This window comes from Protopterus annectens, chromosome 12.part0, assembly GCF_019279795.1.
Source record: "Protopterus annectens isolate FY-2018-M chromosome 12.part0, PAN1.0, whole genome shotgun sequence".
Classification (NCBI taxonomy): Eukaryota; Metazoa; Chordata; order Ceratodontiformes; family Protopteridae; genus Protopterus; species Protopterus annectens.
The window spans coordinates 125,678,715-125,691,214 of record NC_056746.1 but is presented as its reverse complement, the minus strand read 5'-3'; the positions used below and the strand labels follow the sequence as shown (position 1 = coordinate 125,691,214).

Below are 12,500 nucleotides of genomic sequence, written 5' to 3'. Positions count from 1 at the left end.
CTGTTTTAAAGGTTAGGCATAATTATATATAAGTTATTTTATTTGTTATGGTTGTGTCTAAATATTAATTGGTTTAAATGTTTTCAATTATTGTTTTATTGTTTAATTGATATTGTCATGTCATTGTCTAGCTGTTTGAATTTTACTTATTGTTCACTATATATAGGATACTTTAATGGCAGTTCAGTGTTGAAGCATTGAAAAAGAGCTTGTCTCGAAAGCTTTGCAGTTGGATTTTGCTGCCTTCTTTCTACTGCTCATTTATTAAACTTTTTAGTTGTGTATACGGTGTGTCTATGATACCTTTGGATACCAGTGGATGTTTTCTATCTTGGACACTTTGGTCTGCTTGAGGTTTTGGATTTTTTGATGATATTGGACTTCTTCAGAGCAATAGTAATCCTTACCAGTTAAACCTATACAATCCTTACCAGTTAAACCTATACAATCCTTACCAGTTAATCCTAGACATACCTATCAAGGTGGTCGTGTAACTCACAATCAGTTAAAAGTTAACCACCATTAAAACATCTGAACTAATGCAGATCATTAATAATGCAATAAATAACCTATCTAATGTGACTAGAAAAAATAATAAAATAGTTATAAAAATAATTATAACAAAAGAGTTGTGAAAAATCCACAAAAAATAACCTTTAAAAATACAAGACACTAAAAATTAATGACAAGGTTGTATATTATATTATAGTTTAGCAGCTCTAACCTTAAGAACTGAGGTGATAGCAACTTGCATGTAGTCTTAGTTGCCATATTAGTTCTCGGAATTCTAACTTGGTTTCCCAGGATACTCACAGGTGTTATTTGGGGCAAATTCCAGTATAGCAAAAAGAAATTTAGAATACTTGGAGCATTTCTGTGTGTGCTTGAACATTGAGTTGTTCACATTGCTTTTAGAAATTTTATAGTTGTGTTCGGATATTCTTTTCCTAAACTGTCTCTCTTCCAATCCTGCTGAGCAAACATGATCACTTTGTCCATTCAGTGTGCACACTTCCCCTCTGGAAAAAGAAATAAACTTGTCCTAGCTTACACACAAACTGATAAACTCTTATTCATTTCGTGGGTGGGCTGCTTTAGTTTGGAGTTTGCTTTGCTCTCACACTGTCCACATGGGTTTTTGCTAAACTCTTTACTTTTATCCCTCATTCCAAAGGTATGTTGACATGCTGACCGTATTGTAGTATCACTAGTTGGATGTTTGTGGCTGTTAGACTGCTTATGCGCATCCTGTGATCGATTGATATCTCATATGGTGCTGATTACTGCTTTGGGCATATTGCTTGCCAGAAAATTCTCTAGGCTCCATGATGCTCAACTGAATTAAGCATGCATAAGAAAATATGAATGGACATGTGTATTCAGGATGGAGTATTTTAACAGTGAATATGGTAGTATCCCTGTTAGTAAATCTTTGCTTATTGCTTCAGGTGTTCATTATGGCATCTGTAATTGTGTACAGACTATTCTGGTTTAAAATGAATGACATGATTTAAAATTTGCAGTTGATTCTAGCCAGCACAGTTATTTGATTATGATACTCTGAAGTAAAACTGAACTAACTCCTACTTTGTCACCTGTTTTTGTTTTCAGATAGGTACAGACTGGGATGCCAAAGAAAGAATTTTTCGAAACTTCGGAGGGATTATGGGTCCAATGGATGAGCCAATAGGAATGCAGAAATGGGTGAAAGGTCCTAATGTAACAATCACCATGATTTGGATAGATCCCATTAATGTAATTGCAGCTACATATGATATTCTTATTGAAGCAAATGCAGAATTCACACATTACAAACCTCCACTGAATCTTCCACTGCGTCCTGGATTGTGGACAGTCAAAATTTTGCATCATTGGGTTCCTGTTGCTGAAACAAAGTTTCTGGTCACCCCTTTAACATATTCAAACAGGCAGCCAATCAAGCAAGGTGAGCATCTCTACTAGCATTACAAACAAAGTCAGTGTGGTGCATATGATACATGGGAATGAAACAGCACATGTTATTTTAAGAGCAGATTGCTACTGTCTAGCATCAGGGGTAATGACATAATGGTTCTCAGAGTGAGGTAATGCAAGGTCAGTTACAATGCACAGTAGAGTTTTTATACCAGAATATTTTCAGTGACATTACAATGGATTTGTTGTTTTAAATATTATGTGGCTGAAATGATGAATGGTGCATAATTAAACAGATCTAAAATATAAACTGTCACACTTAAAACGTTGTCAGTCATCTCATATATTGTTTGCAGTGGTCAAAGCAGCTTACATATAGTGCAAAAAAATGCATCAGGCAAGCAGATGTCCAGGGATGGAGTATACAACTACAAGTGAATCAGCAGCGATATAAAACATTTTCTTTTATTTTTCTTTTATTGTAGTTTATTTATTTTGGTGGACCACAAGGGTGGTTTGTTTTAGAATTTCCTATTATATTTAGATCTGGTTGGGACTGTTAGCTTAATACAGTTAATGATAATGGGCACATAACTCCTTTGAGAAGTTGCCTGCTTTGGCAAGTTAAACAGAAGTAACTTAAAACTTGTCTTTTCACATAATGGTGTGGTGAATGGCTAGGATATCCATTTGATGAGGTATCTTTTCATAGACTGGTATTGCAGATGGATGAAAAAGTCATTTGATGAGGTGTGTATATGTGTGTATATATATATATATATATATATATATATATGTGTGTGTGTGTTTAGTTGTTTGCCCCTTCTGCCACTCCATCAGCACCCTCCTCAGAACATTCATTCCTCATCACTGGGGCAAGGGTGGTCTGAGGTTTTCTCTTCAGTTTCCCAATCCCTGATCACATTCATCTGGTGAGGTATGGATGAGGTATGCAATGAAATGACATGAGAGATTAATGAGTCACCTCTGCAAGGGGTATTCCTGCTTCATCCTCCAAGACATGAGTGATGAGTTTCCTGGTCTTCACTTAATATAAGGCCATAAGTACCAATCCTCCCTTATCCTGGGAAAGGTGATCAGGCCACATTCTTTCACTTTCCTCCCCTCTCCCTTTCTGACACCTCCTTTGTTAGGACCACTGTTGAATCAGGGTAACCTGGGATGCATATGCAAATCTGTCCCCTGTACACCAGAAGCAGGCTGAGAAATCTTTTCACAGAATGGTGCAGTGTGTGGTTGATGCCACTGTCTACAATTTCTGTGTTTTCCTTTTGATTATCTCTGAAGTATTCAGTCCACTTATACTGTTATTTCCTGTTGGTACTGAAAAGTTTACATAACCTCCTTCATACCTTCTTTATTAATGTTTTTTTTTTTCTGTTCCTTGACTACTTTTATTTCTGCTCTTTCTAATTCTGCTGTCTTACTGACCATCTATTCTCCTAATCTGAGGCAGTGGTGTTTATGGCCTTGTATCAGGTGGTTCCTACCACTTGGCTTTCTAGGCCTAATTATGGCTGAGGCATTTAAGCCTTACCTTGTGCTATACTTCCCTTGGTAAATATCACTGTGGTATTGTAAGAGTAAGTACATGCTGACTTGAGCACGTTCTGCAATAGCAGTTACACAGCTTCACAATGAAAGTTACATGCCACCAGATCTTCTCAGGAAACCATACAGGGTGCTGTTACATCAGTAGATCGCTCTACTTGGGAAGGGGAACTAGCCTCAGCTAATCATTTTTTTTCACACTTTATCAGCCCTGTGTTACCAAGGGTGGTATCAGAACTCCAGCCACTAGGTACAATAGCAATTGTTTTAAGTAACCATACAGCTTCATGTGCAAATTCCAGACTATGTTTTCCTTTTGGTAAGTGTCTGCATTCTAACTGTTTCAGAGGTGATGCCAGGAGCAATACACGCAGAGCTAGAGTAGGATCACCTGTCATCTGTGTAAAAGAATGGCGAATTCCTTCCTGTTTATACGTACTGCATATAATGCCACATTCTAGTAGTCCCTCAGCCTTCCAGGATACTTTGTTGCACTTCTTGCGTAACAGTTTCCAGATTTCTTATGACCACCTCTCTTTTTCTTCCTGTTTTGATCTTGCTAATACTTATTTTCTAGTTGCGTATTCATCTGCAGGCATTTTAGTCATTATTTTACCTTTTCACACATTGAACTGAGGCTTCCTTTTCCTGCTCATTCCTCATCCTTATAAGTTACATTTTTAATCCTTTTTATTCTCGCTTCTTTCTGAGATTTGAACCTGCAACCTAGAACACTGTTCAGCAGAATGTTAGCATTCTATGTTCAATAACTAATAGCTTGGGTTAATTGCTGTTTAAATTGCCACTGTGTTACTTTTTAGATTGTTTTATTTTGCAATTTGTTGCTGGTTCTGTGATAAAATTACACTGTTGTATTTAGAATGCTTATCACTTTAGTAACTCTGTATTACTTTGTAACATAGTTTTGATTTTTCAGACTGTTTTATCATGCCCATTGTTTCACACTGATGTTTTTCTAAGTGCTTAGGATGCAAATATTGTAATAAATTTAAACTTGTGGTATTTATTTAGTACCTCTGCAATTATTACATCTTTATTGGTCTGTCTGTCGCTCTGCCTGTTGGCTCCCAGTCTCTTTCTCTATCCTTATTTTTACCCCCTTAGCCTTCACTTTATGTGTAATTTCCATCCCTATTTATTAAGCTACATAGAGTCACTTTGATTATCTGTACTTCCTTAGGCATCTTCAAAAAGGAAATGTGTATGTGTGTATATATATATATATATATATATATATATATATATATATATATATATATGGTTACATATTACATTATCGAAGTTTCAGTACTTCGAATACCATATGGTCGACACTATATGATCAAAGTACTAAAACTTCGAAAATGTAAAACAAAACAAAATAAACAAAAGTAACTGTTGTGAGCTGTGCCCCCCCCCACACCTCCCTACTCAAATATACCAACTCTGAGATTGTACTTTAACGGAGTTAAGTGCAAGAAAGGGAAGGTTTCCCTTTCCTACGCTGTAGCACGATCTCTGAGTTGGTATATTTAAGTAGTGGGGTGGGGGGTGCAGGGGGGCTTGCCCCCTGCCTACACCCTTATTTTTTAAATAATTTTTTATGAACATTCGAATATTTAATCATTCGCTCATTAAAGGTCAACCTTTAGTGATTCGAACAATTGAATATTCGATGTTCCAATAGGAACTCATATATATATATATATATATATATATATATATATATATATATATATATATATATATATAAAATATACTCCCATTCTTAACTGAATTATTAGCTTTTTTTTAGTTTAGGCCTTTGCTAATATACAATATAAGACTCTCTGTTGCCTGCAGTCTTGAATTACCCTGCTTCTAACGGACTACCCTCTCACTGCTCTGAACTTTACTCCTCCATTTGTGGACTATAAGTTACCCTGAGGTCCCACTAGCTGAGGGAAAATACAAGACTCTCTGTTGCCTGCAGTCTTGAATTACCCTGCTTCTAACAGACTACCCTCCCACTCCTCTGATCTTTACTCCTCCGTTTGTGGACTATAAGTTACCCTAGGTCCCACCAGCTGAGGGAAAATACAAGACTCTCTGTTGCCTTCAGTGTAGGTGATTGCATATAGCTTTCAGTAATTATACAAAACAGTATTCATGTTGTGTAGTTCATTTTAAGGGCTAGCACACTTGTGGACTGACTGCCCCGAAGTCATCTCCCTCCCCATAGTCTTTGTGCGTTCTATCCTTATAACTATACCCTCTGCTGCTGTTCCCCTCTAATTCCACTAGATGGCAGCGTAAGCCCACCTTAGTTCACTGTATACTGACTTCCCACTGTTATTAATCATAGCTGCATTCTATCCCTCTTACTAAAGCGTTTCCCTCCCTTAATGCTACAAACCCACATCCAATCCCTCTTACATAAAGTAATTCCCTATCTCTACCAAACATAGCCTCATCCTACCCCTTTTCTACATAATTGGTAAGTCACAGGACTACTGCCTCCCCATCCTAAGTAAAGGAAGTCATACCTTTACATACTTTTTTACCCTAACCTTAGGAGACAATACTCTCCCCCAACAGTCCTTCTATTCTACATAATAGCACTGTGTTTTTCCATGAACAACACCAGCCTACCTGCTATACATTATTAAGTGCTTTAGGCTTCCTACCTGATTGTTTTCTAGACTCCTCCAGTGGGGGCAAACCTGCTTAATTCACCCTCGCTACGCTCGGGCTCACTCCACTCCCATACCCTACCCCCATTCCTACCCACCCCCACATGAGTTACCTTTATACCTATACACCACACCCATACAGAGCCAGACCCACCTCCATCACACAACTCTAGCCTATCAAAGCTCACCAACTAATTACCCTACACACACAACCAGAACCAATCATCATCCATCACACCTGTCCCTCCCTAAGCAAACCTCACAATAATCTAACTAACCAAACCAAACCATGACTACACTACCCAAACTGACATACATACACTTCTTAATATTGCTCTTATGTATATCAATCTTCCCACTGTTAACGTCTGTCACCAACTACCAAACACAACTTAATTACATCTATATACCAAGAAAAGCTACTTCCACTAACATTATTACCACTCACCCTCTCACTCATTTAGACCCATACATCTACCAAACCTCCTTTATCAACCACATTGCACATAGAATACAACCATCACACTACCAGTCCCAAACTATTTTAAAGTACTATAAGACCCTGCATAAACTACTCAAACTCTATTTTTACCTAAGAGCCCAACTCATAAGCTGTGGTGACATACACTCAAACCCAGGCCCACTAAATTTAGGAACCCCAAACCACAACATAAATAATACCCTACTCCACTGAAACAAAGACTTCCTCCTCATTTTAAATTTAAATGTTAAGTATACTAAACAAAGTCCACGACCTTCATGCACTACTCTCTTTTATCAACCTGAGATGGTCATACTAACTGAGGCTTGGATTAAACCAGGGAACCACAACAATGAAATTACTGCACCAGGCTACAATATAATTCGTAGTGACAGAATAGGTAAAAAAGGTGGGGGTGTTGCAATATTGTACAAAACTCACCTCATCCTTGAGAAACTAGACATAACAACCCCAAACCTTGATAAAGTAGAACTCACCCTAACTAAACTAAACCTTAATGCAAATAAACACATCAACATCATAGGTTGCTACATCCCGCCAGGTAATAATATTTCCATTACAGAAAACCTACTAGAATGGATATCTAACTTCCTCCCCCAAGCAAGCATAGTATTAGGGGACCTTAATATTTACTGGCAAAACTGATCCAGTCAAAACCCACTCTTCCATATTAACCTACATGGCCTAACCCAACTCATCATCTTCCTTACAAGAACAGACAAGAGAAGCAAACATCAATCCATACTAGACTGGATACTAGTATCCCACCCCTCACTGATATCCCTAGCAGGGTGTCTACCAGATACCCTGAGTGACCACCAAGCCACATTTCTACTCAGATCAAAAATACCACAACTAACCCAAACATCTATGCGCCTAATTAGAAACAAAAAACATTTTAACCGCTTCAGCTTTAGAAATTACCTAAAAAAGGTGCAACTGGACCCCCTGAAAAACCTACCCCTTGATGAAGCAGTATTATATTTCAATACAACCTTCTTAAATACGCTTAACCATCACGCCTGCCCACTCCCAGAACAATAAGAATTAAAACTAAATATGCCCCTTGGCTAACCCAAGATACGAAAACCTTCCTCAAAAAAAAAACAAAGCCTGGACTAACAATTGCAACAGTAAATCCTAATCCAACAAACAACTATACCTTGAACTATGTAACAAAGCCAAAAAACTTACCAAAACAGATAAAACATTCTATTACCAAAAATTACAAGACAAACACAGGGGCAACCCACAAAAATTCTGGGCAGCAATTAACTCTATTCTACAACCAGGAAAAACAACAACCCCTACCCCAAAAACTGAAAATAACCAAGACAATATCCCCACACAATTTAACAAATTCTTTACAGAAACTGTCCAATCCCTTGCAAATAACCAACCTTACGACAATATTCCCACCTCTGCAAATACACCCCCCACCAGTCACAATAAACAACTTCCCCAACTTTAGCTTCCATACAGAACCAACCAAATCCATTGAAAAGCTACTCCTAAAGCTCAAACCAACTTCTCTAGCCCCCCCCCCCCGAGAAATTACTCGTTGAATACCTGCAAATAGCCACAGAAGCTGTGGCATATCCCATCTCCATCTTAATAAACAGATCCATCTCCGAGTGTACAGTACCCCAGCTATGGAAAATATCACATATCATCCCACTACATAAAGGGGGTACCTCCCTTGTACTCAATAACTACCTCCTTATAGCCATACTATCCCCACCATTATCTAAAACCTTAGAGAGGGTAATACACAAGCAACTAATGCAATACCTCCTAGATAATAAACTACTAGCAACACAACAACATGGCTTTAGACCCTTCCACAGTACCACCACCGCACTTACAGCATTTACCAATATCATCAACAATCACAGAAATACTGGACTCTTTGTATCTGCCATATTCCTAGACTTATCCAAAGCATTTGATATAATTAACCATACAAAATTCCTTCACTTACTATCCACTCTAAACCTCACCATCCCTGCCATCTCTTGGTTTAAAAACTACCTAGAGGGAAGGCAACAAGCTGTAATGTGGCTAAACCAACTCCCCCCCCCAGTCTCCCTAGGGGTACCCGAAGGCTCCATCGTGGGACCATTGCTTTTTAGCCTCTTCACCAATCAGGTCCCATCCAATATTTACAAAGCCTCAGTAGTACAATATGCAGATGATACCACCATAATATGCGCAGTCAAAACAATTGACCTCCTTCACTCCCTAACACAGGAATGTTTTTCCCTAGCAGAAACTTAGATCACCAAACAAAACCTCATTCTGAACACAGGTAAAACAAAACTGCTACTCTTTAGCTCCCACAGAACCACGCCTCCCTCCAGTAGTGTCATCATCTCCTCTAATAACAATACTACAGTCACCCCCAGCAATCATACCAAGCTGCTAGGGGTTGAAATAGATAATCACCTTAGATTTGACTTGCATATTTCCATAACCATAAAAAAGTACATAAAAACTTGGTCTACTCTATCGCACTAAAAAAGTTCTCAATGACCACTCCAAAATTGCAATAGCCAGGACTCACCTATTATCCACCTTACTTTATGCCTCCCCGGTGCTTACAAATCTCCACAAATCTGACCTAAACAAACTTGATAGTTGTTATAATAAGATAGCTAAATTCGCTACAACCTCACCCATCAGAACGCACCACTGCGACTGCCTAAAAAAACTCAATTGGCTAGAGCTACCACTACTACTTCAACTCAATCAACTATCATTAGCCCACAAAATAATACATTACTCTGATAACACCCCAGCCCTACAAAATCTTCTTCAACCCTATACTACTACCAGGACCTTAAGGTCTAGCACACAAAACCTCCTCAAAGTAACCAAATATAACAGTGAGGCTGGTAAGTCTGTCTACAGCCACTACATATCAAAAACCTGGAACTCCCTTCCTGCCCATATAACTGAAAGCAAATCCCTGACCCAGTTCAAGAAACTAGTCAAAACTCACTTCATGAATAACAGACTATGCTCCTGCATGCCCCCTGGCTAATATCTCATTTCTGAAATGTCATCTTAATTAATTAATACTGTCAAACCAACCAATTCAGAACTCTGTACCCACTTAGACTGTTAAACAATTGCACATCCTGACTCTCTAGTGGTTATTGTAAACTATCCCAGGAATGTTGTGCTTTCCAGTATCTCCTAAAGTTAATACCCTTATAGTACCAAGCATAAGTATCGTAACTTTTAAAACAAATTCTACATCATACTGATGTCCTTCACATCTCTATCCAGAAACAACTGCTCTCATGGACCTTTTCTTCTTTTTTTTCTTTCCTTTGAAAGTAAATTATTCCAGGAATGTCATGCTCTGTAATATCTTCAGAAATTAATATTATATAGTAACAAATGAATGTATCCTAGCTTCTAAGAAATATTGTATGTCAAAGTCTTGTGTTTACATTTTTGTCTGTAATAAAGTGTACTCTTGGAGCTTATCTCCCCAGGCCTCCACTGAAAATGGACTTGTATCCAGTTGGACTCTCCCTGTCAACAAATGCAAAATAAATATACTGATCTTTTTTCATTGTTGTGTTGTGACTTTTTCTGTTTTTGCACTTCAAATCATTTGCAAATTTCTCTTTAAGTTTTTTGAACATATGATTCAGATTGGGATCCCTATTAATGTTAGTCTGAAGGAAATTTAAGCTTGAAAATTTCTTAGTAATGCATTGATGTATGTCTTCCATATGGCAATGACATCACCTTTGATCATTGTAGGTCTTAGTAAGTGAATCTGTAAGTGTTCTAGCATTTTCTCACATGGCGTAAATCCCAAATCTGACAACATTATTGTAAATAACCATTGTACCTTGTACTAGTTTCTGATCTGGCTATGCACAAAGAACCATGTCAAGGAAGCATAAACCTGCATCTTAACCAGATCTTTGCATAGCAGGGCATGCATTTTGTTTTTTTCAGCTATAATATATCTTTTTGCTATCTTCATGGCCAGTAAACTTCCATGTTAGTGTCTATGTAATGCCTTGTTATTCTTAACTCCGGTTTGTCAGTGACATTTATTAAAGACTTTTTGCACAAAGTACAGGTTTTTTACTTAATATGTATGATTATTTCAGATAAAACGGTAAGCCATTTTTAACTGTCCATTTAGCAAGTTTGCTCAGAAATCATTGGTTAGTTTATCATTTTCTTAATACCTTTGACAACCATTATATCATGTGGATATGTAGCTTATTTTAAGTCTGACTCATTAAATAAAATTCTTTCAAAAAACTTATAGGTGACAATCACCCTTAATTAGATGATGTATGAGAAAAGCCTAAAATGGTCACTGGAGTAGCCATCCTGTGGGTCTCCTCCCTAGCTATATGAATTGACAGCATTAAGTTTTCAATGCCAGCAGTATAAACATTTCTAGTTCACAACACTGATCGGTACCCAAGTTGCAGTGCCTTATACTTGAAATAAGGAAAAACGTCCCTTTGCAGTGAAAACCATTTCATTTTGTGGGTCTTCACTGCAGTCTTACTACAGCTGTGTATCCCAATCCAAACCCTCAAACACTGACTTTCTTTTTTGGCATATCCAGCTCTACGATGTCGGTCTTTGCAGGCAGGAATACAGTACTACTCAATACCTATAAAACAAAATGATTCCTTTTTTCCCCATAAAACATTTCTCCTTGTCATCCCAATGTTTTCTATCACCACCCCTTTTACTATGTTATATCTGAACTATTTCTAACCCTCTTTTATTATACTTGTGTTTTGCTAGCCTTCACCTCTCACTTTTTTCCTTGCAGTTCCCGTATTTGCACCATCTCCGAATACCAGCAACTCGTTTTCTCTCCTCTGACACTGTATCATGTATGAATATATTGAAAGTTCTGGCCCAGTTACTCGTCAGTGTCCTACTCCACTTATCAATTTCCTTCCCTGGGTCCCTTCCCCAAACGTATACCTGCCTCTTAACTTTTTCCTTCCTTTCCATATTGCTGTGGCAAAGCACAATTCACAGAATCTTTTTTACTGAACTGACAGATGAATAAGGACTACAACACCAACAAGAAATAGAACTTATGCAGTACTGGTATACATTATTTTAACTGGGGGGGGTGCAGGTAGGTTAATAGACTACACGCCCAGCCCCCAACTCACTCATATATTTTTCTGACAGGCATGGTTCACTGAAGTAGATTTAATTAATTATTCTTTTCCTGAACTGTGATTTAGTCACATGAAATACACCCCTCCCCATCCATGTCTGACACAAATTTCTTTTAGCGTCTGTAACAGTGCTCTATGCAAAATGGTATTGAAGGCTTTCTTAAATTCTATAAAAATCAAGATGGTGCCCTGAATCAATTTCTGCTATTTAGTTTTCAATGTGTTTTACAGCAATGTATTTGTCTGTTATTGAGTATTAAGTACTTCTCCCTTATTTCTTCTCTGTGGTTATTTTTCAGTGACTTTTGCATATAAGAGAAGGAGTACAACTCCTAAAAGATATCTCGGTTTTCTAGGGTTGTACTACACTTAAAAAAAAATGGGCCTCACCTTAAATGGTACCCTTCTGGACAGTGGTCATTCTCTATCAGGGTATTAATGCAGAGGTAAAGGCCAGTAGAAAAACAAGTCTGCTGGTTCACGACAATCTATCAAAGTGATGTGAAGCATGGAGGGAACAAGCAGAAATCACATACATCTTTCCTGTGCTCAGTAATTGTGGCTAAAATGCTACTGTTATTGAGTAAAAAATAATTATAAAAATAAATCAAAAAACAACAGTAACATCAAAATACCATGAGGTCAATGCAACAG

General features: G+C 37.7%; 1 protein-coding gene across 1 annotated transcript in view; it reads left to right on the top strand.

Annotated features, from left to right (window-relative positions):
- The window catches only part of XYLT1 (xylosyltransferase 1), a 1,579,383-nt gene that overhangs the window by 1,535,479 nt on the left and 31,404 nt on the right, over window positions 1-12,500 (top strand). Inside the window, exon 10 of the mRNA XM_044089152.1 lies at window positions 1,612-1,945. Coding sequence (XP_043945087.1) covers window positions 1,612-1,945 — 334 coding nt within the window. The remainder of the gene's footprint in view (window positions 1-1,611; window positions 1,946-12,500) is intronic.